Consider the following 23,060-nt stretch of genomic DNA (forward strand, 5'->3'; position numbering starts at 1 on the left):
TCAAATTACAAACATGTTTTAATGGGTTTTCTGGGGGGAAATGGCCCCAAAGGCACAATGCGTCTTTTATTGTTAGATTATACATATTTTTTGATTGGATTATATAATACAACCCCCCCTTACTTCGAAGATAACATACAAAAATGCAATGCACAATTGGTAACCAAGGCCACAGTAAACCACCTATTAACCAAAAAAACTTTCCCACACCATTCAGATTATGATACATAAGATCTCATCATCAATGTCAACAAAAACACGTTTTCAACGGATGCATATGGCTTCCAATGAAAGTCAAAAAAATAAAACGACAAACAAAAATATGAATTATGATCATAGAAAGACCAAGGGCCTGTAAAAAAAGGTACAATTGAGACATCCGCTAGTAAAGATTAAGCAGTAATTTTAAGTCTAGCTTTTGAAGTATGACATTCAAATCCTGGTGTACTAAATCCACCATACAAAGTCTGATGTATGAATTCTTCTGACAGAAGCCCAGTGAACCATCCAAGGCAGAGACCATCCCCTATCTAGATCCATGGGATGACAGTTATCTTGTCTTTAGTATAAAGTTTAGCTCAGCAATACTTGTAACACCTCCATTGCCATGGCAAAGGATAAACACATGGCCCATAGCTCAGCCCAGCCCAGCCCAGCCCTCCCACCATTAGTTTCAATATAAATAACAATCAATGGTCACACACCACAGCACAGAGAGGATAGGTCTTTTTAGAAACATAAAAGCTGTTTTTCATTGGCCGATGGCATTGACAAATTAAAAGCAGAATTTCTTGAGATAAGCTCATAAGATAAGAGATAGCTTTTGTTTTTATTGGTTACATTTACAAAAGAGAAACTTCTCTTACATCATGTAGGCCTACAATCAGACTAAATGTGAAATCCATCAATTGGGATTGCTCAAATGGGGAGATTGGATAAGAAAACCTGGAGTTCTTACATTAGTTGAACTCACCCTTACATTTGGTCAGTTACAATTTGGCAAGTTCTAATCGGGCGAATTCTCAAGCCATGTTCTTAAGAAAACAGTGTTGAATCCGCTCTAAGAGAACAGCTATAGTCTCTGTGCCGAGCTAAAGTTAATCACAAATATAAACACGTCCCCGAAATACTCCTATGTAACACATATTCCTGTAGCATCCACTGACTCACAGTAAAGAAACAGTTCATTTCAATATCAGAACTAAAGGCAGAAAATAAACACATATTTGTTGCTTCACCCTTTCTTGATATTTTAAGTGCACCGCAGCACATAGATGTGTTGTTGTCTAGACCCAATAAGCCAAGGGTTTCGAAACTGAATGCTCTGATTGTGCTATATCCCCTTACTGTACATGTAGACTGCAGCCAAACTTGTAACCATTCATGACAACACATCAAGTGAAAACGAATAAGAGTTTCATCCATCTCTGTCCATAACACAATGTGCCTGGATAAGAAGTGTGCTTCAAGGATCTAGATAAGGGTGAACTGCATAGTAATGTTCCGTTCTGCAATTAATTGATGCATGTACATCTGTGTGGTTCCTTTCTGTTTATTTAAAGACAAGAGGTAGTAAATAAGGCATACCAGAGAGGCTGGCAATCAATCAGTACTTGTCTTTGGAGAAAGGACGTTAGCCAAGTGCCTATCTAATTTATCTACACCACTCGGTAGGAAAGTTCTACTTTGATTATTTTGGGTTTGCTCTTCTTCGATGGTCCTTGTAGCTGTACCGTTCCAATCTATCCACTTATTCCCATATTGCTTAGAGTGTGTTCCCTTGGAGACGACTCTCTTAAACCTTGTTACACCTTCTCATTCCCTCAGTGAAAACATCTCACGCTACTGTACATTTTATTGTCATTACCAATATGACCCACTTTGTCTTAGCACATTTAAATATATGGTTAATAAGTTGCCTTTCCTGTCTGTTGAGACTTCATCCTTTTTCCTATTTTACCAAAACATGTGTGGAAGTATAAAATCTGTTCATGTCAGTTCATTCTAACGTCGTTTTGAATGTTTCTCGGCAGTTGAGCAGTCTGTGTGTACTGTACAGATTGTGTCACGCAGTACTTTGGAAGCCGATTCCCAAACCTCCCCTGCAGAACGGTGGGCGGGTGGGTCAGTCTTTTACGAGCCTGTAGACGTGGTACTGTGCCCCGTGTTCACTCGTTGAGACCTCGAACACAAACGCTATACACAGCAAGGTCTCCTGAGTGTCACGGTTTGTCACCACCTGAAGGAGGAAGTGTGTCAAAATGAGATAAGAAACATGATCCAGCTATGGTCTTGCAGCAGGTGAAAGACCAGTAAATATCATCAATCAATCAATTAGCAAAGCAAAAACAACATGAGGTCAAAAACACATCACCCAGCTATTGTTCTATGACCACGGTTGAAATATATCTTGTTAGTATATCAAAGTTAGTATCTTGCAATGCAGTATGTTACCTGAAGTATAGTGAAGTTTTCCAGAACACTATTCATCATGTATTTTTCTGGCAGGTGTTTGAGCTTGTGGATGAAGTTGATCATGTACTCGCACATGGGAGAGCGGTGGATCCTGTAGACACACTTCCCTCCTTCCATTCGGGCGTACTCCGTCTGAAATTCACGCACAGAGATTTTAAAACCCTTACCCAAAACAGCAAACAATCTTAGTTGAAGTAAATACAGTTTACATACACTTAGGTTGGAGTCTTTTAAAACGAGTTTTTCAACCACTCCACAAATGTCTTGCTAACAAACTATAGTTTTGGCAAGTCGGTTAGGACATCTACTTTGTGCATGACAAGTCATTTTCCCCAACAATTGTTTACAGACAGAATATTTCACTTATAATTCACTGTGTCACAATTCCAGTGGGTCAGAAGTGTACATACACTAAGTTGACTGTGCCTTTAAACAGCTTGGAAAATTCCAGAAAATGATGCCATGGCTTTAGAAGCTTCTGATAGGCTAATTGACATCATTTGAGTCAATTGGAGGTATACCTGTGGATGTATTTCAAGGCCTACCTTCAAACGCAGTGCCTCTTTGCTTGACATCATGGGAAAATCAAAAGAAATCATCCAAGACCTCACAAAAAATTGTGGACCTCCACAAGTCTGGTTCATCATTGGGAGCAATTTCCAAACGCCTGAAGGTAACACTTTCAACTGTACAAACAATAGTACTCAAGTATAAACACCATGGGACCACGCAGCAGCCATACCGCTCAGCAAAGAGACGCGTTCTGTCTCCTAGAGATGAACGTACTTTGGTGTGAAAAGTGCAAATCAATCCCAGAACAGCAGCAAAGGACCTTGTGAAGATGCTGGAGGAAACGGGTACAAAATTATCTATATCCACAGTAAAATGAGTCCTATATTGACTTAACCTGAAAGGCCTCTCAGCAAGGTAGAAGCCACTGCTCAAAAAACGGCATAAAAAGCCAGACTATGGTTTGCAACTGCACATGGGGATAAAGATCGTACTTTTTGGAGAAATGTACTATGGTCTGATGAAACAAAAATAGAACTGTTTGGCCATAATGACCATCGTTACGTTTGGAGGAAAAAGGGGGATGCTTGCAAGCTGAAGAACACCATCCCAACTGTGAAGCACGGGGGTGGCAGCATCATGTTGTGGGGGTGCTTTGCTGCAGGAGGGACTGGTGCACTTCACAAAATAGATGGCATCATGAAGAGGAAAATGATGTGGATATATTGAAGCAACATCTCAAGACATCAGTCAGGAAGTTATAGCTTGGTTGCAAATGGTTCTCCAAATGGACAATTACCCCAAGCATACTTCCAAAGTTGTGGCAAAATGGCTTAAGGTGAACAAAGTCAAGGTATAGGAGTGGCCATCACAAAGCCCTGACCTCAATCCTATAGAAAATTTGTGGGCAGAACTGAAAAAGCGTGTGCGAGCAAGGAGGCCTACAAACCTGACTCAGTTACACCAGCTCTGTCAGGAGGAATGGGCCAAAATTCACCCAACTTATTGTGGAAGGCTACCTAAAACGTTCGACCCATGTTAAACAATTTAAAGGCAATGCTACCAAATACTAATTGAGTGTATGTAAACTTCTGACCCACTGGGAATGTGATGAAAGAAATAAAATCATTCTCTCTACTATTATTCTGACATTTCACATTCTTAAAATAAAATGGTGATCCTAACTGACATAAAACAGGGAATTTTTACTAGGATTAAATGTCAGGAACTGTGAAAAACTGAGTTTAAATGTATTTGGCTAAGGTGTATGTAAACTTCTGACTTCAACTGTATAATATATACAGTATAGTTTCTGAGAGTAAATTGACACAATTTAATTCCCATTTCGTTTAACCTTAATCTAACCAGTTAAGTCATTTAAGTGCACCTCCTAATTTACCATGACGGCCTGACAGCTGTTTTTGTGATCATAATGTAGACCCAGTTGAAAATGGCCTCACCTCCACTTTCTCGACCACCTGTTTGCCGAATGAGCAGACTTTGGTGGAGACGGTGATGGTCATGTTCTCAGAGCTGCTGTACTGGCTACTGACTCCATAGAAGGAGCCTGGGCCATCCTGGATGCCACTGCTGTTAAGATCCGCCTGCAGAGAGGGGACACACAGAACGAGTCAGATTAACGCTCAGCTAACAGGCCTAAACCCTCAAATAATGTATTTTCTCTTATTCTACTCTACTCTAGAATAATCAAACCACCAAAAGGGACTGTGTGACAGTGTAGGTTTAAATGTGTGAAAGATGTATTTTTCTGTTTTTCAATTATGTTTTCAATCCACACATTTCCCTGTAAACTAGATTCAGCTGGAGGCCGAATTTTCTTTTTTCTTGAGCTAATGGTCGGGGGTGCCGACACAATTACAAATAATTTGTAGGCTGCAAGAAGCCCAAACAGATAATATTTGACTAAAACATCATCATTTCAAACCTCGCTTATACGATCACGCCTGTCTATTATACTGTACGTGGGAATACTTGAACAGATTTTCAAAATTCCGAGTGTACAAAACATTAGGAACACCGTCCTAATATCGAGTTGCACCCTCTTTTGCCCTTAGAACAGCCTCAATTCATTGCGGCATGGACTCTAAAAGGTGCCGAAAGCATTCCACAGGGATGCTGGCCCATGTTGACTCCAGTGCTTCCCACAGTTGTGTCAAGTTGGCTGGATGTCCTTTGGGTGGATGACCTTTCTTGATACATACGGGAAACTGTTGAGCATGGCACCTACTACCATACCCTGTTCAAAGGCACTTGCATCTTTTGTCTTGCCCATTCACCCTTTGAATGGCACACATACATAATCCATGTCTCAAGGCTTAAAAATTCTTCTTTAACCGATCTCTTCCCCTTCATCTACACTGATTGAAGGGGATTTAACAAGTGACATCAATAAGGGATCATAGCTTTCACCTGGATTCAACTTGGGGGACCAAACAAAACTACCCACGGGACAAATTCGGGTCGCCAGTTTGGCAACCCTGCTGTAAAGCATTCAAGGTGAGGCTCAAATAATAATAAAATAGATTTGTCAAACCATCAGTAATAAATACAATAGTGAGAAAGATGATGTCATAATTACCCACCCAAAATTTGACTAGGAAAAAGGCATTCTGGGGGCCTTTCTCATAAAGCTCTTTGAGTCCGCCTTTCTTCTCTGGGAACTTGTCGTAGATCTGCCTGATGTCCACTGCCTCCAGCAGAGGGTCGCTGTAGGAGGGGTTGGTCTGACCAATGTGGACAAACAAGTGTTTGCTGTACTGCAGGGTGGAGAGAGGGAGAGAGAGAAAGATGGTCAGACCAGCTGTGATGACAGAAGTCTAGCTTGGCTATACTGAGTGAGTGCTAGACACAGTCTGGCTCGTCTGACTATGTGTACCGTAAAAACAAAGGCTTTTATCTGCAATTAGGACTGTTTGGTTAATGTGGTTGGGTGCTGTTGTTGGTTTGGTGACTCACGTTGTCAGGGTCCCTCTGCACCTCCATAAAGGCAGAGTACTCTAGCATCCGCAGCTTGGAGGAGGCGATGGTCCGGTCCTGCCACACGGGCACTGCCGTAGCAGCCGGGGGGAGGGGGGGAGCCAAGGGTTCATAGGCTTAGAGAGAGAGAGAGAGACAGAGGCAGTCCGGCTGAGGTCTCAGAAGATGTTTAATTTCTGCATTAATGTTAAGCACCAGATATATTGCTGATGTGTATGTTATATTGGGGCGGCAGGTAGCCTAGTGGTTAGAGCGTTGGCCCAGAACCCGAAAGGTTGCTGGATCGAATCCCCAAGCTGACAAGGTAAAAATCTGTCATTCAGCCCCTGAACAAGGCAGTTAACCCACTGTTCCCCAGTATGCTGTCATTGTAAATAAGAATTTGTTCTTAACTGACTTGCCTCGTTAAATATTTTATTTTTTAAATCGAGTTTCATTACTGCCAACTTGGGACTGGTCTAAGTTGTAAAACATATTTTTTTTAAATCATGAAGCATGAATGAATGTAGATGAGAATCAAATTGGACTCTATACTCACTTGATATAGGTGGGGGGGCAGGGCCTGGTAGGTTTGGGTATGGGGACTGTGCAAAAGGTTTGATACTGAAAGAGATCGATCGTCACATCATTGTTACTATACATTTAGGAGTCAAACTTTTCAATATTCCTTATCCAACTCTAAGTTGAAAAAAAAAAACACATTTCCAAAAGTGAAATTCCATGTGAAACCTGGTTATGCTAGTGGCATGTGGCTTTGGGCTTCATTGGCATGTCAGACAGACGTGGATTCACAGTGTTATGACTAATGTCTCAACATAGGCATGTGTCTGTGGCTGCACCAGCTAGGTGTAAGTCCACCTCTGCTTAACTCTGTCATATTGCACTACGCCATACACTTAGTGATGCTAACATACTCTGATTGATTGGTTCATTGATTGATCGATTAATTTGATAGATGTTTGTAGTCCTTCATGAGGACATTCTCCGCTCATTTGTGACACTCATAATTTCAGAGGGATGCTTGAGAGTGTCACACCAACGTTCCCAATGGGCCAATTCCGTATAAATTCTTATGCTTTTTCTGTGTGCAAGTAATGCTTTGAAGTCCAATGGAAGAGTTTCTTTAAATTTGGAATGACAAACATGAATATGGAAGTTAGGTGATGTCAGGGACTGATTCTGCGGCCAGTTTGTCTTGAAATCGCCTTTTTGTGTGACGTTTTTACATCACGAATGGCTTTGTGATTTACATTCCAAATGGTCAGAACGGAACGACGTTCCAGACAAATCCAGCATTGGGATTGGTCTTCTCGCTCTCAGACGTGAAGCTGGCTGTGGCCTGGTTGTCGAATGAGAGCAGGATGCATACTGAAGCAGAGTTAGTGCTGCCTTGTGCTATAGCTAGACCAGGGAGGAACTTACGCATAGCTGTTGCGGCCAAGCCCAGGAATCCTTCCCGGGTTGAGCTCTAGAAGCAGCCTGATGTGCACAAATGTGATCCGTTAAACGTGCCAAAGAGAACCCACCACTCCACTCACACCAAGTGTCAATCAATCAATCAATCAAACATACAACCTGAACCTGTCACTCAACAGATAGTTAAGTCATACTCACTCCTGAGAGGGGCCAGGTTGTCCTGGGATAGGGCCTGGCCAAAACTGTAAGGTGAAGATGACAGAATCAGTTGCTCAGGTAATGCACTTTACTGTACTGTTTTCAGATAGCCTACATCAATTACTAGTATAACAATAATGTTAAAATAGTGTCAATGCAGAGAGGGCAATCATTGAAATCTCAAACCCAGTGTAGAAGGGCTCACCCTGGCTTGCGGGGGGTAGGGAGAATGGGGCAGCGGGGGTAGCTGGCTCTTGATCAGGCTCGGTGACACAATCTGAGCAGACGACAGTGCTGCCATGTTCTGGAGGGCCTTGTCTTTAGACGCCTGGTCCTGTGGAGGAGAAGGGAGAGGTGAGATGCACCACTAGGGGGCAGTCTAATACCTAGTACATACACTGAGTGTGCAAAACATTAAGGACACCTTTTCTAATATTGAGTTGATTTAAAAAGTGACATCCAATAAAGGATCATAGCTTTCACAGGTATTCACCAGGTCGGACTGGCATGGAAAGAGCAGGTGTTCTTAATTTTTTGTACACTGATGTGACATAACTACTAGGTTACTCACAGTGCCCCAGAGAAACACAGTTGGTTTAATAGTCATACAAAACAACAGTTACAACTAAACTCAGCAAAAAAAGAAACGTCCTCTCACTGTCAACTATTTTCAGCAAACTTAACATGTGTAAATATTTGTATGAACATAATATTCAACAACTGAGACATAAACTGAACAAGTTCCACAGACATGTGACTAACAAAGGGAATAATGTGTCTCTGAACAAAGGGGGGGAGGTCAAAATCAAAAGTAACAGTCGGTATCTGGTGTGGCCACCAGCTGCATTAAGTATTGCAGTGCATCTCCTCCTCATGGACTGCACCAGATTTGCCAGTTCTTGCTGTGAGATGTTACCCCACTCTTCCACCAAGGCACCTGCAAGTTCCTGGACATTTCTGGGGGTAATGGCCCTAGCCCTCACCTTCCGATCCAACAGGTCCCAGAGGTGCTCTATGGGATTGAGATCCGGGCTCTTCGCTGGCCATGGCAGAACACTGACATTCCTGTTTTGCAGGAAATCACGCACAGAACGAGCAGTATGGCTGGTGGCATTGTCATGCTGGAGGGTCATGTCAGGATGAGCCTGCAGGAAGGGTACCACATGAGGGAGGAGGATGTCTTCCCTGTAACGCACAGTGTTGAGATTGCCTGCAATGACAACAAGCTCAGTCCGATGATGCTGTGACACACCACCCCAGACCATGACTCCACCCCAAAATCGATCCCGCTCCAGAGTACAGGCTTCTGTGTAACGCTCATTCCTTCGACAACAAAAGTGAATCCGACCATCACCCCCTGTGAGACAAAACCGTGACTCGTCAGTGAAGAGCACTTTTTGCCACTCCTGTCTGGTCCAGTGACGGTGGGTTTGTACCCATAGGTGACGTTGTTGCCGGTGATGTCTGGTGAGGACCTGCCTTACAACAGGCCTACAAGCCCTCAGTCCAGCCTCTCTCAGCCTATTGTGGACAGTCTGAGAACTGTTGGAGGTATTGTGCGTTCCTGGTGTAACTCTGGCAGTTGTTGTTGCCATCCTGTATCTGTCCCGCAGGTATGATGTTCGGATGTACCGATCCTGTGCAGTTGTTGTTACATGTCTGCCACTGCGAGGACGATCTGCTGTCCGTCCTGTCTCCCTGTACCGTTGTCTTAGGCGTCTCACAGTACAGACATTGCAATTTATTGCCCTGGCCACAGTCCTTATGCCTCCTTATAGCATGCCTAAGGCACGTTCACACAGATGAGCATGGACCCTGGGCATCTTTCTTTTGGTGTTTTTCCAGAGTCAGTAGAAAGGCCTCTTTTAGTGTCCTAAGTTTTCAGAACTGTGACCTTAATTGCCTACTGTCTGTAAGCTGTTAGTGTCTTAAAGACCGTTCCATAGGTGCATGTTCATTAATTGTTTATGGTTCATTGAACAAGCATGGGGAAACAGTGTTTAAACCCTTTACAATGAAGATCTGTGAAGTTATTTGGATTTTTACAAATTATCTTTGAAAGACGGGGTCCTGAAAAAGGGACGTTTCTTTTTTTTGCTCAGTTTATTACTACTATCACAACATTTTATACTGTAATCTAAAATATCTGAGTTTTTTTATGTACTCTCATTAGGCTCTTAAATAAACATACAACACATCTGAGTCTTCGAAAATGAACACTGTAGCAACTACGTTTTGGAGTACTACTTGGCTACAGTAATTGAAAAGAAGCCGTGAAGAGAACATCTATACACTGGTATGATTAATTGTACCGTTCAACAATGAGCAGATGAAAAAGCTTTCAAGCCACGTAATCAAACAGAACATTCCAGGAGTCACATGATTCTAATTTAGTCGAGAACTTGAATGAAAACATCCTTCAGAAAGAGTTTGTCTCTGAGGAAATCTGGTTGACGCCACCACTCTCATTATGGAAAAAGACAGAATAGAAAATACGACTGCAATAGAGAAAAAAATCCTCTGTTTCATAACACAGCCGTAAATGGCTGCATTGACAAATACACTGCACTGTATTTGGTCAGATTGCAATTGATTTGTCTGGAATGTTCTGCTGATTTGTAATTGCCAGAGATATTTAAAAAAATCAAGCGTAGATGGTTATGGTTAAGCTTGGCATGTTTGTACCTGTACTTTCAAGAGCATTCGGCCCTACTTGTGTGTTTACCCCAACAATAATGCTTAAAACGTCACTTTCGGTGTGCGTCTCACAACTTACATAGATCCAGTATCTGACACTATAGCAATATCACGGAACTAGTGTCACGGCACAGAGGGGACAGTTAAGTTGCACTACACTCCCCCCGATTATTTGGTATGGGAGCTAAATAATAATTAAAGGGATATCAGGACCCCTGTCAGAAATAAAGAGAGAGAGGGGGGGGGGGGGGGGAGTAAAGTGGATCTGAAAGGCCAACGCCTTTTGGTGTAGTTGCACAGGGATGAGAATTTGACATTTCCTAGGGTGAGAGACAGCATATCCTACATTAGCCTTGTTGGGTAGTATTACTACATGTCTTGAAATAGGAATGAAATGTGTGTGTAAAAGCAGAAGAAAGCTGACCTAAAGAGGTTTCAAATTAAAAATCTTCAGTGTAAACAAAGTCAAATGAAAGTTACAAAACACAGGTCGCGTGTGGAACAGGTAGTGGTGATTTGCATTAATTAATTTGTTAATTCATTCGATAGTGGTGATTTGCAGTGCAGTATAAATAAGCAATAAGGCCCAAGAGGGTGTGTTATATGGCCAATATACCATAGCTAAGGGATGTTCTTAGGTTACGACGCAACGCGGAGTGCCTGGACACAGCCCTTATCTGTGGTATATTGCCAATATACCACAAACCCCCGAGGTGCCTTATTGCTATTATAAACTGGTTAACAATGTGATAAGGAGCAGTAAAAATAAGTGTTTTGTCATACCCATGGTCTACGGTCTGATATACCATGGCTGTCAGCCAATCAGCATTCAGGGCTCGAACCACCCAGTTTATAACTGACTATAGACTCCGGCAAGATAGAGGAACACGGGCAACGTTTGTTTTCTCTACAATATTACAATGTACTGTGATGATTCTAGCACTTACATTTACATTTACATTTAAGTCATTTAGCAGACGCTCTTATCCAGAGCGACTTACAAATTGGTGCATTCACCTTATGACATCCACTTAATGGTGTAAGTGCATCCCGGTTAAGTAGTACACTATACATTGGTGGTGGATGGGGTCTTATAATATAAAGCTCCCTGAACCTATGTGCTACAAATGCTTTGCCTCAGAATTAGACAAGAAAATCACAGTGAAATGAATTCCAATATTATCTAAGTGATGCTCAATGGAATCAAAGCGTGATGTTTATCTGAATGAGGGGGAGATGCCTTAACGTTCTCTTGGATCACAATAGCCTATGGACATGGAACTGACATGAAATGTTTGCTAATGCTGCTGCAAACCTATCCTTGTGTTTACGTATTTAGCAGACACTGAACAAGCGTTACAAAGAAGGCCTGGCTTGTGAGAGGAAAGTATATCTCAGAAGACGCAGCCCTCGGAGAAGCAGAATCCCCCTGCACAAGCAAGCTTCTCAGTGTTTAGCACAATCAGGTACGATGCACAGCAATGTGGTTCCAAGCACACACATTCCCGATTTTCCCTAAGCATTTCTTTATTATGGGATAGCAGTGGGGTTGGGTTGCCATGCCAGCAGAGGGCATTAGCAGAGGGGACAATGCACTGGCACCGCCAAGCAGGGGGGAAGCAAATCACAAAAGTCAAATCCACTTACCAAATTCATGGCCTGAATCAAAGGAAAGAGAAACGATTAGTATACACATCTAACTGCATATACCTATACGGATATGCTGATAAACTATGGGCTTGCTTATAGGCTGTGTCAGTACATACTAAATACAGGCAATAATAAAGTTCAAGATGTACTGTAGGCCACTAGGATGTTGAAATAAAAATGTTCTTAGCCCTGCAGAAAAGTTTGGTGACACTTTAACTAAAAGACAACAGGTAGAATGCATTATGATGCACTCAAATGCATTATAATGACTTGGTATCATCTCCTTCTGAGCCTGTTGAATGTATGTGTGTATATATATATATATATATATATATATATATATATATATATATATATATATATATATATATATATATATATATATATATATATATATATTTTTTTTTTTTCCCCCATACAAAGGCAGGACATAGTACGAGTTAATAATAAAACATCATAAGCACTTATAACAAGTAATCATTTATTATATATTTTGGTTCTTAGTTTGCGAGCTGCAGATATTTCACATCAGTAAACTCAATACAAAGACTAGAGCAGAACACGATACCAACTATGGCATTACTTACATAGTTATAGCTAAATAACCTAGAATGAGCCATGAATAATACAAGGGAAAGCAACATCAAAGGGGAGCTGAATTTAACTATGGGACAGGAACTATGTAATTAGGGACAATAATGTAGGTAATATCCCCCTCATGGGAAAAAAAAATGTCCGAACATTGGGGTCGTTAAAATAATGGGGGCTCGCTATCTTATCAGATTCCCTCCTACTAGATACGGTCAACTAGAATACCTCCTAAGTCTTACTAAATAGAGAAGTCTAAAGGTCCAATAAACTTCCAATAAAGGCAAATGGTGAACTACCAATTGCATTTTTGCTAAATTATTCATTTAATACACTTTAACACAATTTCCTCACACACATTATTGTATTTTTTTTATTTATTTAACCTTTATTTAACTAGGCAAGTCAGTTAAGAACAAAATCTTATTTACAATGGCCTACCAGTGAACAGTGGGTTAACTACCTTGTTCAGGAGCTGAACGACAGATGTTTAACCTTGTCAGCTCGGGGATTCGATCCAGCAACCTTTCGGTTACTGGCCCAACACTCTAACCACTAGGCTACCCGCCGCCCCAAAACGTTGATTCACTTTGTGTTATGTTTGCAGTTGTTTTAGGGTTGAGGGATAGATTAAAGACCTAGAGTTGGATGAGGATTGATATAACAAACACCTGCCCGCTATCCTCCAATGGACGAATGGCAAGTGGCATATATTCTGCTGAATATAAGCATAGAAACATCAAACTCAAAGGATGATCAGGTTCGAGGAATAGGTTACACTCAATATGGTCTAGAAGTGGAATAGAAGTATACCGCTGACACAGTTGTTCTTAGCATACTGCTCTAGTAGTGTAAACACACATGCCGGTTTCAATATAACATTTAGCTCTAGGTCTTTACATACAGTTGGGAGTAGTTAACTCTCATACAGGAGGACATTCCGATAGATCCAATGGAGATTGGGGTCAGAGAGGAGAGAAGGGTTGAAGGCAGAGGAAGAGCTGAGGAAAGCCTATCGGCAGAAGCATGGCTGGCGTAGGTACAGTAGGGACAGACGTGGAGCTGTAGCGACAAGGCCATCATGTGCCAACACCTTTCACCACAGACCGATCATACTGCTCACAGCATTGCTCTAGGCTACACCACAGGCTGAGGTACTGTATACATGACAAGCAGTAGAATGAAGCCGGCTCATGCTATAATATCATTTCTTTACAGCTTTGTACTGTACTAAATGTTGAGATGTATTTCAATGGTCAAAAGATGACCATGTTGTTAGCCTGTAGCTCTCTGTGCCGTGCATGCATGGTAGCTACTAGCTTTAGCATGGTAGCTACTAGCTTTAGCATGGTAGCTACTAGCTTTAGCTAAGTTCACTATTCTCTCCCAAACACGTTAGCCTATATGATGAGTCATGCAGTGACCTCAAGCCCATACACCCCTATGCAGACTGAGAGTCTCGTACTGTACTGTTTGCCACTACTGGTATTTTCTATTCATGGAGCACCAATCCATGTATGGGTGTAATAGGAACTAAAGTGCACAACATGTAGCTAATTGGTTAGCGCAAAGCAAAGCCTTGACCAGCCCCGTCCTGCCCAGCCCGCAGAGAAGCGCATACCTTCAGCTTTGACTGGATCTCGCGAGATTTTCTCCGGGCGAGAACTTGCAAATGGCTAGAAACCTGCAGAGGAGAAGAGCCAAGAGGGAAAGAGAAAAGGAGACAGAGAAGAGAAGAGAGGCCATAACCAAAGAGGAAAGAGATGCCCAGTCACAGTTGGCTGGAGGCCCGTTCGGTAGCACCTACCTTGATACCCGCTTGGTATTCTCGAACTTTCTTCCGTGCTAACACCTGTATGTGACTAGATACCTAAAGGGGTGCGAGACAGTTTTAAACATCATAGAGCATGCATACACAGATGCATGCCTGCTCGCGCGTGCGCACGCACGCACAAACAATATTATACAGATACTCAAACATTAAATTAATGCAATTCACACGCTCCTTAAAAAAATATATACACATTACTTATATATATATATATAGATTTGATTTGTGTTGGATGGTGTTAACTGTCTTTAATACAAAAGACAGTCAAATCTAATTTCTACAAACTAAAAGTACTCAATTGGCCGAGTTCTTACTGCAAAACATATTTGTTTAGTTCCCAGTTTCTAAATGTTAAAGCTGTAGTATATCTAACATGTCTTGTAGTTTCTCCAGCCTTAAGACTTCTAACAATAAATTGAGGTAAAATGAAGTCATTATAAATGTTTGAGTCTGAATGGTTAATTGTTTTATCAGCCCATTGCTCTAAAATAAAAATCTAATATTGATACCTGTTTTCTTGTGCGGGTTTTGCCTGTCCTCAGCTTGATGTACCTGGCTATCAACTCATTGCGACCTGGAATAGGGAGGAGAAGAATTTCATGAAAAATACAGCATGCAAAAGAAACAAATCGGATTCACACATTTAGGCATTAATTTATGAAAATTTGGCTTTTCTAGAGCTGGTACACAAATAATCAAGGAGTGGGCACTGATCTATGATCAGCTAAGCATTTTCCACCCTAGGTTGTTCAGATTTGGAAAGAAAAGACTGATCCTAGATCTGTGTCTATGTGCAACTTTTCTCATGGCTCCGGATAAAAGTTGCCCATGATTCTACACAACAAACACATGGTGGAGCTAAAGGTATGCTGCTAAATATCTACAGGGGCTGAACAAAATACTAGGTGAAGCACACCATTCATCTCCCAAAAGGTGGTTCTTAGGAACACACAGATTACACAACCTTTCAGTCAGTGGGTGAACATTCCTATATACCACTGACACTGGGACATGGCTAGTATTTATTTTTTTAAGAGGCATATAATACAACTGCAATTGACTGTTTCAACAGCTTTTTGTTCATTTCATTAGCGTGTTTGACTTTTAGATCATGCGGTCACATAATTACTGAAGCAGTGCTTGAAAAACATGTTTGTTCTCTTTTTGATTTTTTTATTGTAACATCTACACTCGACATTCTGCACAAACAGGTCGGCAGAGAAGTGCCTTCTATTCTTGGCTTTAAAGGCTTTAGTCCTGACAGATGATAGGGGCTTGAAAAGGGTTACTTTTACTTGAATGCGACTTCTCTGGGTGTTTTTTTTTTTAAATGAGAGAGCAACGGAACAATGGAATCTGTCAATGCTCTAAGCAATTAGTATTTACCAGCCTTGTCTGGTCATGTTTGTTGGATTTGCCCGGTACAGTTTGTATCTTTGGCCTAGGTAGGGAAGTCTGCATTTCAAAACATCTAATTTTGACATTTGCTGATTGGTAAGATAAATTATTGGAATTTTCCCCAAGAGGGTCGATGTGAATGTGCATCAGTGTGTGTATGTGAAAGAAGTAGAGAGGTAAATAGAGGAAAAAAGAGAGAAAGAGAGACAACAGCTGCACCATCATGAATAATGACTCTCTCAGAGTAACTGAGAGCCAGCCATGAGTTCATTACACTTCTCTCTAAAACACACACACACACACAGGTTATGAACAAAGGACAGCTAAAGCCTCACATTATCGCAAACCAAGGATAAAAAAAGCCCTGTGACAGGCAAGGCCAACTGACTTCAGACAGCACCGCAGACATAATGACAGGAGAAAAGCTAACATTGTGCCTTTTTCACACACTCCTTGGCCCTTGGCCTCCTTTAGGCTCTGCTCTGCTCTGCTTGGTGTAATTACTCTCTCTATCTCTGCCTCTGCCTCTCTCTCTCTCTCTCTCCAATGCGCTTAGCTGAGCAGGCCTCTCTCACTCTCTCTCCAATGAGCTGAGCAGGCCTCTCTCTCTCCAACCTCTCACTCTCTTTCCATTGAGCTGAGCTTAGCTGAGCAGGCCTCTCTCTATCTTCCTCTCTCTCGCCCTTGAGCTGCCTGGCCTGCCGATACTGAACTGCAGCAGTCAGCCAGTCAGATAGCCAGCCGGCCAGCCCGCTGCCTCTCCCCCAGGCTCAGGAGGGACACGCCTGCCCCAGCGCCTCCGCATTCTTAGCATATTCCTCCCAGCTTGTCACATCTGTGCTAGCCAGTCTGATTGGCCAGGGCCCTGCGAGCGCAGCCAGTGCCTGTAAGGACTGCGGACACACACATGCACACAGCGCTAAGCTAATGGGCTTCACGTCCAAGGGTTGGTTGGCAGGGCTGTGGGAGAGGGTGGGGTGAGGGGACGGTATTGGAGCGGGAGGTATGGGGGGGGGGGGGCGGCAGCTGAGGGTATAATTCTGGAAGGAGACACAAAGCCATAACTGTTTTTGCCAAAAACTGCCACCTGGCATCAAGGCTGCCCACACGCCACACACCCCTCACTTCCCAAAACAACCCATGTGTGTGACCCCTTACCCAACGGACAGTAACACCTGCCACTGACCGTCGCAGTCAGGAGGTGGGAGAGAACAATTATAACCCCCTGGCCTGGCCCACTGACCCCTACTTTCCTTAGCCCAACTGCTACTCTCAATCTCCTGGACTGAGGGAGCAGTGGAACTAACTAACATGCTGACCAAACCGGCTGCGTGCGTGCGCCATCGTGTGCATGTTGATTTTGTCTATCCCCACCAGGTGCGTTCATGACACGCAGGTTAAAGTACCAAAAACCAACCGAACCAACTATATTGTTTGGGGACAGATCGAAACACACACGACTGTTGCTAGGCAATTTGTCCTGGGAGATAAACATTGGGTTGTTGTTTTATCTGAAACGAATATGTTCCTTTTTTTTTGCTGGATCTTTGTAGAATCTGTACCGATATAGTCATACAAAATCATGTGTTCTCTACTCTGACAATTAATCCACAGTTTTTAGTTAATTTGATTAATCTCTCCTTGTTCATCTTTGTTCTTCTTCTGTGGATTTTATATAGCGGTAGGCAACCAACTTTAAGGTGTGGACCTTGTGCATCTTTCAATCACCCACATGGCTATATTCTCATAAAAAGCAATGAGTTGATGGGAGAGGCAGGACTTGCAGCACGTCAAGCGTCTAAAGTAGAGCCTGGCTACACAGACACGCGCGAGCAGTTTGGATGAAATGATTGAATAACATGCATGTGTATATTTTGTTTTTCAAAGATTGCGCACGCAACGCGACCGGTGTGGTCAGTATGTAATTGCTTCTAAAAATCTGTGCCATCCGTACTGAATACAGATTGTCCGCACAAAAATAACGGGACTTGAGCTTAATTTACAGAGGCTGTTCTAAGAAATGTTGTGTTCTGTGTGTCTTCATTAAATGTTGTAACTAACTTGGGTTGAAAACCATGGAATAAGCTTGTCTTTTGCCTGGCCTGACATGACTATTGCAAAGTAGAAGATTGGGTTTGAGAGGCAGGCTGGCTAAGCCTGTTCAGACTAGACAGAGGGGTCAGCTAGGCGGAAGGGAAGGGGCCTCCTAGGCCCCAAGTCAGGTGGTGGACAGGTTGGCACACACACACACACCACACACAGAGGATGGACTTTTTGTACATCTTCCTCTCTCTCCTTCCTATCTCTATCGCATCTCCCCCCACTCTTCCTCACCCTGTTTACCATCACCTCTCTCTATCTCTCTGCCGCTCTTTCAGATTGCTCAACACCCACTCAGTGCAGTTTGCAGAGCCCCGCAGGCTGACTTTGCTGTGCTTAACCTCTTCCCTGCCAGGACACGCCTATCCTTTTCTTTCACAGCCTGTCCACTGGAATTTTCCACTTCCACACTGAGATGGGGAGCGGAGGTAACTCACTGCTACACTGTCCCTCCCTCCCTCCTGCTGTCTCTTATCAAGCTCTCTCTCTCTCGCTCCATAACTCTCTCCCACCTTTCACATTGAGGTAATACTCAATTGCTAACTATACTGTTTGGCCATCACAGAGAACATGCCTGACATTTCAGCTAGAGGCTAACAGGGAAACACTCTCAGCCATCACACGCTTCTCTCCTCTCCCATCTATCAAACTGATGCACAGTATAGAATACTCATCCACCCACTGCAGCTTATATTACTCTGTCCTTCTACTAACTCTGTGCATGCAATGAGCCCATCGCTCATTCCTGGCAACTCACAAAGGTCACTAAGAGACATGAGCTTCCCTCCAGCGCCCCATTTGCTGTTTTTCCCCCTTACCCAGAGTGCATTGCAGCTGTGACAGCTGCCGGGCTCGGCGAGGCGGAGGTGTGCTCAGGGCTTGGCAACGTCTTCCTCCAGCGATAACACAGGTGAACAACATGTCAGCAGTGCCCCGCCACAAAACAAGACAGGCTGCATTTTTTTGACACACACTCATCCACAAAAGATCCCTGTCTTCCACCTGTCTGTCCCCTTAAAACCCGCTGGGTGCTCAGTTGCCCCAATAGACACAGACACATGGCCTGGCATCTATGTTCCTACCATTTTGGGGGTTTTCCACTTATTTATTTTTTAATTCCACATTCTATTTTCCATTTCAAGGTCATCTGACATTCTGACCATTGAGGAAATCTGGTAAATTCTGAGCGCCACATGATACCCGGGGTTAATAGTCATCACGGAATACCAAGGTTTCCCACAAGAACATTCCTTGTGGAAAAATCCAGATATAATTCCCAATGGTAGGGATAATGATGACTTGCTTGGTTTTGGAGGCCACGGTGTTAGGCTAGCAGCGCTCCCCCAGTCTGAGACTGTGAAGTAGAAAGCATTACACGCAGTGCAATCGTTAAAATTCCCCCGGCCTCACGTCAGGGTAGGATTTAGATGTCTGAGGTCATCGCCTTGTGAGAAGGCTTCTTCAGGGACGGGGGCATGCCTCGGCGCTGCCAGGAGGGCCTCGGATGACTGGATAGGGTGTTTACTGCACTGGAAAAAAGCAGGCGCGGTTTTTGACCTCTACTGGGGGTCCTGACACTGTGCTGCAAAGGGAGGAAACACACTGCAGGGTTGACCTGCCACTTCTGTTGTGCTCGTTTTCTGACAAACAATATTGAGCTATAGGCTCTGAACACTCACTGTCCTGCCAAACCAGGAGATGGGCCGCCATCTTGCTTTCCCATTAAAGTCTCTTCTTCAATAGACTCAAGGGGAAGGTCAATAGACAGACGGGTCAAACCATGGCAATGTTGTCAGAGCAAACTGTGCAGTTCTGCACTGCAATAAATGCATTATCGCTAATAGGCAATACATAAACAAATTCACAGACACATGGAAGTGGTGCTAAACTGGTCCATTCTCATTCTATGAACCTCTCACCAAGTAAGCCAAATATGAAATAGCATTTAGCCGCAGGTCCCTCTGACATATAGCCAAGTCACTGAATACGCTCATAAGCTAGCTAGCCATCCAGTCAAATCAGATATAGTTGAAATGACGTAAATGGAACTGGTGGCAGACTCAACACCACATCCCGCCAGGAGAGGCGAGCTAATCAGAGCTCTGGCCTTGTTTAGACCCCAGCCAGCTCAGCCTATGATACTGGTATGCTCTCTCATGTCCTCTGAAACAGCCCAGAAACGCAGCTAGTACAGTGGCAGCTAGTACAGCGGGCAGCTAGCACAGCGGCAGCTGAGTCATCTGAGGTATGTGCGTGTCTATCCACTAACATTAAAATCTCTCAGATCCCAAAGAATTAGATTCCTGACAGACGCATGCTAAAACATTCCATTTTACAACAGCAAGGACAGAAAAACAACACAGTCATGAAAAGAATCCCCTAAATATATAGTCCTGAATACTTTCTGATAGAAGTCAATGGTGGATTTAAAAAGGTTGACGGTACAGGCTTTGATTAAACTCTGAGACATTAACAATAAAATAAAGGACTTGCACAACTGGACTTGAGGAGGAGACCCGGGCCTATATCATGCTGGTGAACATAACATTGTTCCCCAAACCAAAAGCTGTTTTGTGAGGAGAATGTGAAGTCAAACCCCCTGAATAAGCCTCATCTCAGCCCGTGCCCCATGCATTTCCTGACGATTCACATTTAAATTTGTTTTAGGTCCTCCTTGGCTGTCTGATTCAAACCGGCAGCCCAGCCTGCCGAGGCCCTCAAAATAACTTGAGACAAATGCAGCCAGTTTCTAACACCTGGATCTTTCACGATTCTAACCAGCAAACTTGCCAATTCCTCCATCTGGATGCAGAGGAATTCAGCACTTAAATTGCTCTCTCCACCTGCGATTTAATGAAAATGCTGGTGGAGGAAATAGCCTAGACGCCTAAAGGACCTTGTGAAGGATTAAAACGCCTTTTGCAGTGTTTTTGTTTCCATGGTTTGATTTATGGTGTTGAGATAATCATTGCGATGCTGTCCAACTGGTTCAAGAAGCAGCAAAAGCTACTCTTGAGACCAGGTGAGCATAACTACTTAAGCACCTTTACTGTTAGACTGACATGAGTCTAATGAATGGCACTTGGTTTTGCTGCATAAGTAGAGAGCAGGTTTTGCCATTGGTGGAAAAAGTACTAAATTGTCATACTTGAGTAAAAGTAAAGATACCTTAACAGAAAATGACTCAAGTAAAAGTGAAAGCCACCCAGTAAAATACTACTTGAGTAAAAGTAAAAAATATATACTTAAGTATATTTACGTCATTTAGCAGACGCTCTTATCCAGAGCGACTTACAAATTGGAAAGTTCATACATATTCATCCTGGTCCCCCCGTGGGAATTGAACCCACAACCCTGGCGTTGCAAGCGCCATGCTCTACCAACTGAGCCACACGGGACCCAGGGGCTGGTATACTTATACTTTTACTTAGTATACTTATACTTTTGCTACTACTTTAAGTTAATGTAATTGCTAAAATATACTTAAGTATCAAAAGTAAAAGTATAAATAATTTCAAATTCCTTATATTAAGAAAACCAGGCAACTTTCCTGTCAAAAATGTAACGAGTACTTTGGGTGTTAAGGAAAATGTAGGGAGTAAAAAGTACATTATTTTCTTTAGGAATGTAGAAGTAAAATAAAAAGTTGCAAAAATATAAAAATAATACCCCCAAAAACGACTTAATAGTACTTTCAAGTATGTTTACACCACTGGGTTTTTGTCACTTTCCTAATTCACAGTAGGCTGCAGATGTACTGTACTGCAGATGAGGAAGAGAAGAGCAATACATGATGGGTGGCATAGCCGGAGACGGCACAGACAGGTGATGAAAGAACCAGTTTTGAGCTCTAAGGAAAGCCAGGTGAAAACCAGGCTGAGGGGAGCTGCCTCTTGTGTCTTCTGGGTAGCTCAGCTCCACTGCTGTGTTCTAGTGAGACTGGAAGAACCAGCCCCTGGGTCAGTGGAAGACGAGCTCAGACTTGTTCTGTAGAGCACTCTCAGAAAGAAATGGGCTACATCTTAGCCTGTGACACAATCGTATGGGAGGGGCGGGGCGGGAAACATTGCTTTCTTTGCCTAAAGGATTGTGCAAGAACAACTAGAGCCTTAACATGACAGCCTTCTGTGGTTTTATTTGTATTTTTATTTCACCTTTATTTAACCAGGTAAGCTAGTTGAGAACAAGTTCTCATTTACAACTGCGACCTGGCCAAGATAAAGCAAAGCAGTGCGACAGAAACAACAACTCAGAGTTACACATGGAATAAACAAGCGTACAGTCAATAACACAATAGAAAAAAAATAAAGTCTGAATACAGTGTGTGCAAATGGCACGAGAAGGTAAGTAGCAAAGTAATTACAATTTAGCAGATTAACACTGGAGTGATATATGAGCAGATGATGGTGTGTAAGTAGTGATACTGGTGTGCAAAAGAGCAGCAAAGTAAATTAAAACAATATGTGGATGAGGTAGGTAGATTGGGTGGGCTATTTACAGATGGACTATGTACAGCCGCAGCGATCGGTTAGCTGCTCAGATAGTGAATGTTTAAAGTCAGTGAGGGAAATGTAAGTCTCTGTGGTGATCAGAATGATGAGAAAAAAATCCATTAACGGTAATAATGAACATCAAAGAAACATGTTTCTTTCTGTAGACTACAAACTGCTGAGGTGTTTTCCTTCCCTCACTCCAGAAGGGAATGGAATCCAAACTCATTGAGCCACAGGCGTTTTCAATGAATGAGCCAGAAAGGGATGCAGGGCAAATTAACACGTGGACTAAGTTTGGTGTGTGTGTGTTTGCGTGCGTGCACCAAATAGTTCAGAAGTGCATAAATGACTTAATTTAAGCCTTTAGATACAGAACTAATTATGTTAGGTATAACTAGACAAATAAACTACTGAATCTGGTTTGGTTGACGACAAAGAAAGTCTCTTGAGAGGTAAAACATTAACAACGTGGCTGATGGAGCCAATCAAACCACAGAACCTTATTTTGGCATCTACATTGATGATGAAAAACGTTATCATACATTTATTTTACTGTCTGTTTGTGTGTATGTGTTTTACTCACCGTACATCTTGCCTTCGTCTGAGAGGATGATTTTCCTCCGTCCACAGGGGGGGTAGATGGCCAGGGCCTCCTGGAAGCTTTGCTCTATGTCTGGGCTCCACACCCCCTCGGCGTCCCCGTCCAT

The 23,060-nt window shown here is 42.8% G+C and overlaps 1 protein-coding gene across 7 annotated transcripts; it reads right to left on the minus strand.

The window, feature by feature from the left end:
• On the minus strand, positions 1-23,060 carry LOC129814893 (transcriptional enhancer factor TEF-5-like). Of its 7 annotated transcripts, XM_055868029.1 has the most exons (14): positions 22,937-23,060; positions 14,872-14,936; positions 14,339-14,401; positions 14,153-14,215; positions 11,941-11,952; positions 7,802-7,930; positions 7,597-7,640; positions 7,405-7,461; positions 6,521-6,585; positions 5,962-6,098; positions 5,589-5,762; positions 4,446-4,589; positions 2,455-2,607; positions 1-2,239 (listed from the first exon to the last, which is right to left on the minus strand). In XM_055868029.1, the coding sequence occupies exons 1-14, from the start codon at positions 23,058-23,060 to the stop codon at positions 2,126-2,128; spliced, it is 1,344 nt and encodes a 447-aa protein (XP_055724004.1). In that variant the 3' UTR covers positions 1-2,125. The 7 variants fall into 7 exon arrangements, with proteins under 7 accessions (XP_055724004.1, XP_055724009.1, XP_055724008.1 ...); XM_055868034.1 differs by lacking the exon at positions 14,339-14,401; XM_055868033.1 differs by lacking the exon at positions 14,153-14,215.

This window comes from Salvelinus fontinalis, chromosome 18, assembly GCF_029448725.1.
Source record: "Salvelinus fontinalis isolate EN_2023a chromosome 18, ASM2944872v1, whole genome shotgun sequence".
In the NCBI taxonomy this organism is placed as follows: Eukaryota; Metazoa; Chordata; class Actinopteri; order Salmoniformes; family Salmonidae; genus Salvelinus; species Salvelinus fontinalis.

Excerpts from the sequence above, each read along its gene's own strand:
- LOC129814893 (XM_055868029.1), bottom strand. The coding sequence starts at position 23,060 with ATGGACGGGGACGCCGAGGGGGTGTGGAGCCCAGACATAGAGCAAAGC. Across the intron at positions 7,641-7,801 it reads CCTACCCCCCGCAAGCCAGG|TTTTGGCCAGGCCCTATCCC; the intron begins GTGAGCCCTTCT and ends TTCACCTTACAG. Across the intron at positions 2,240-2,454 it reads AAAACTTCACTATACTTCAG|GTGGTGACAAACCGTGACAC; the intron begins GTAACATACTGC and ends TTCCTCCTTCAG.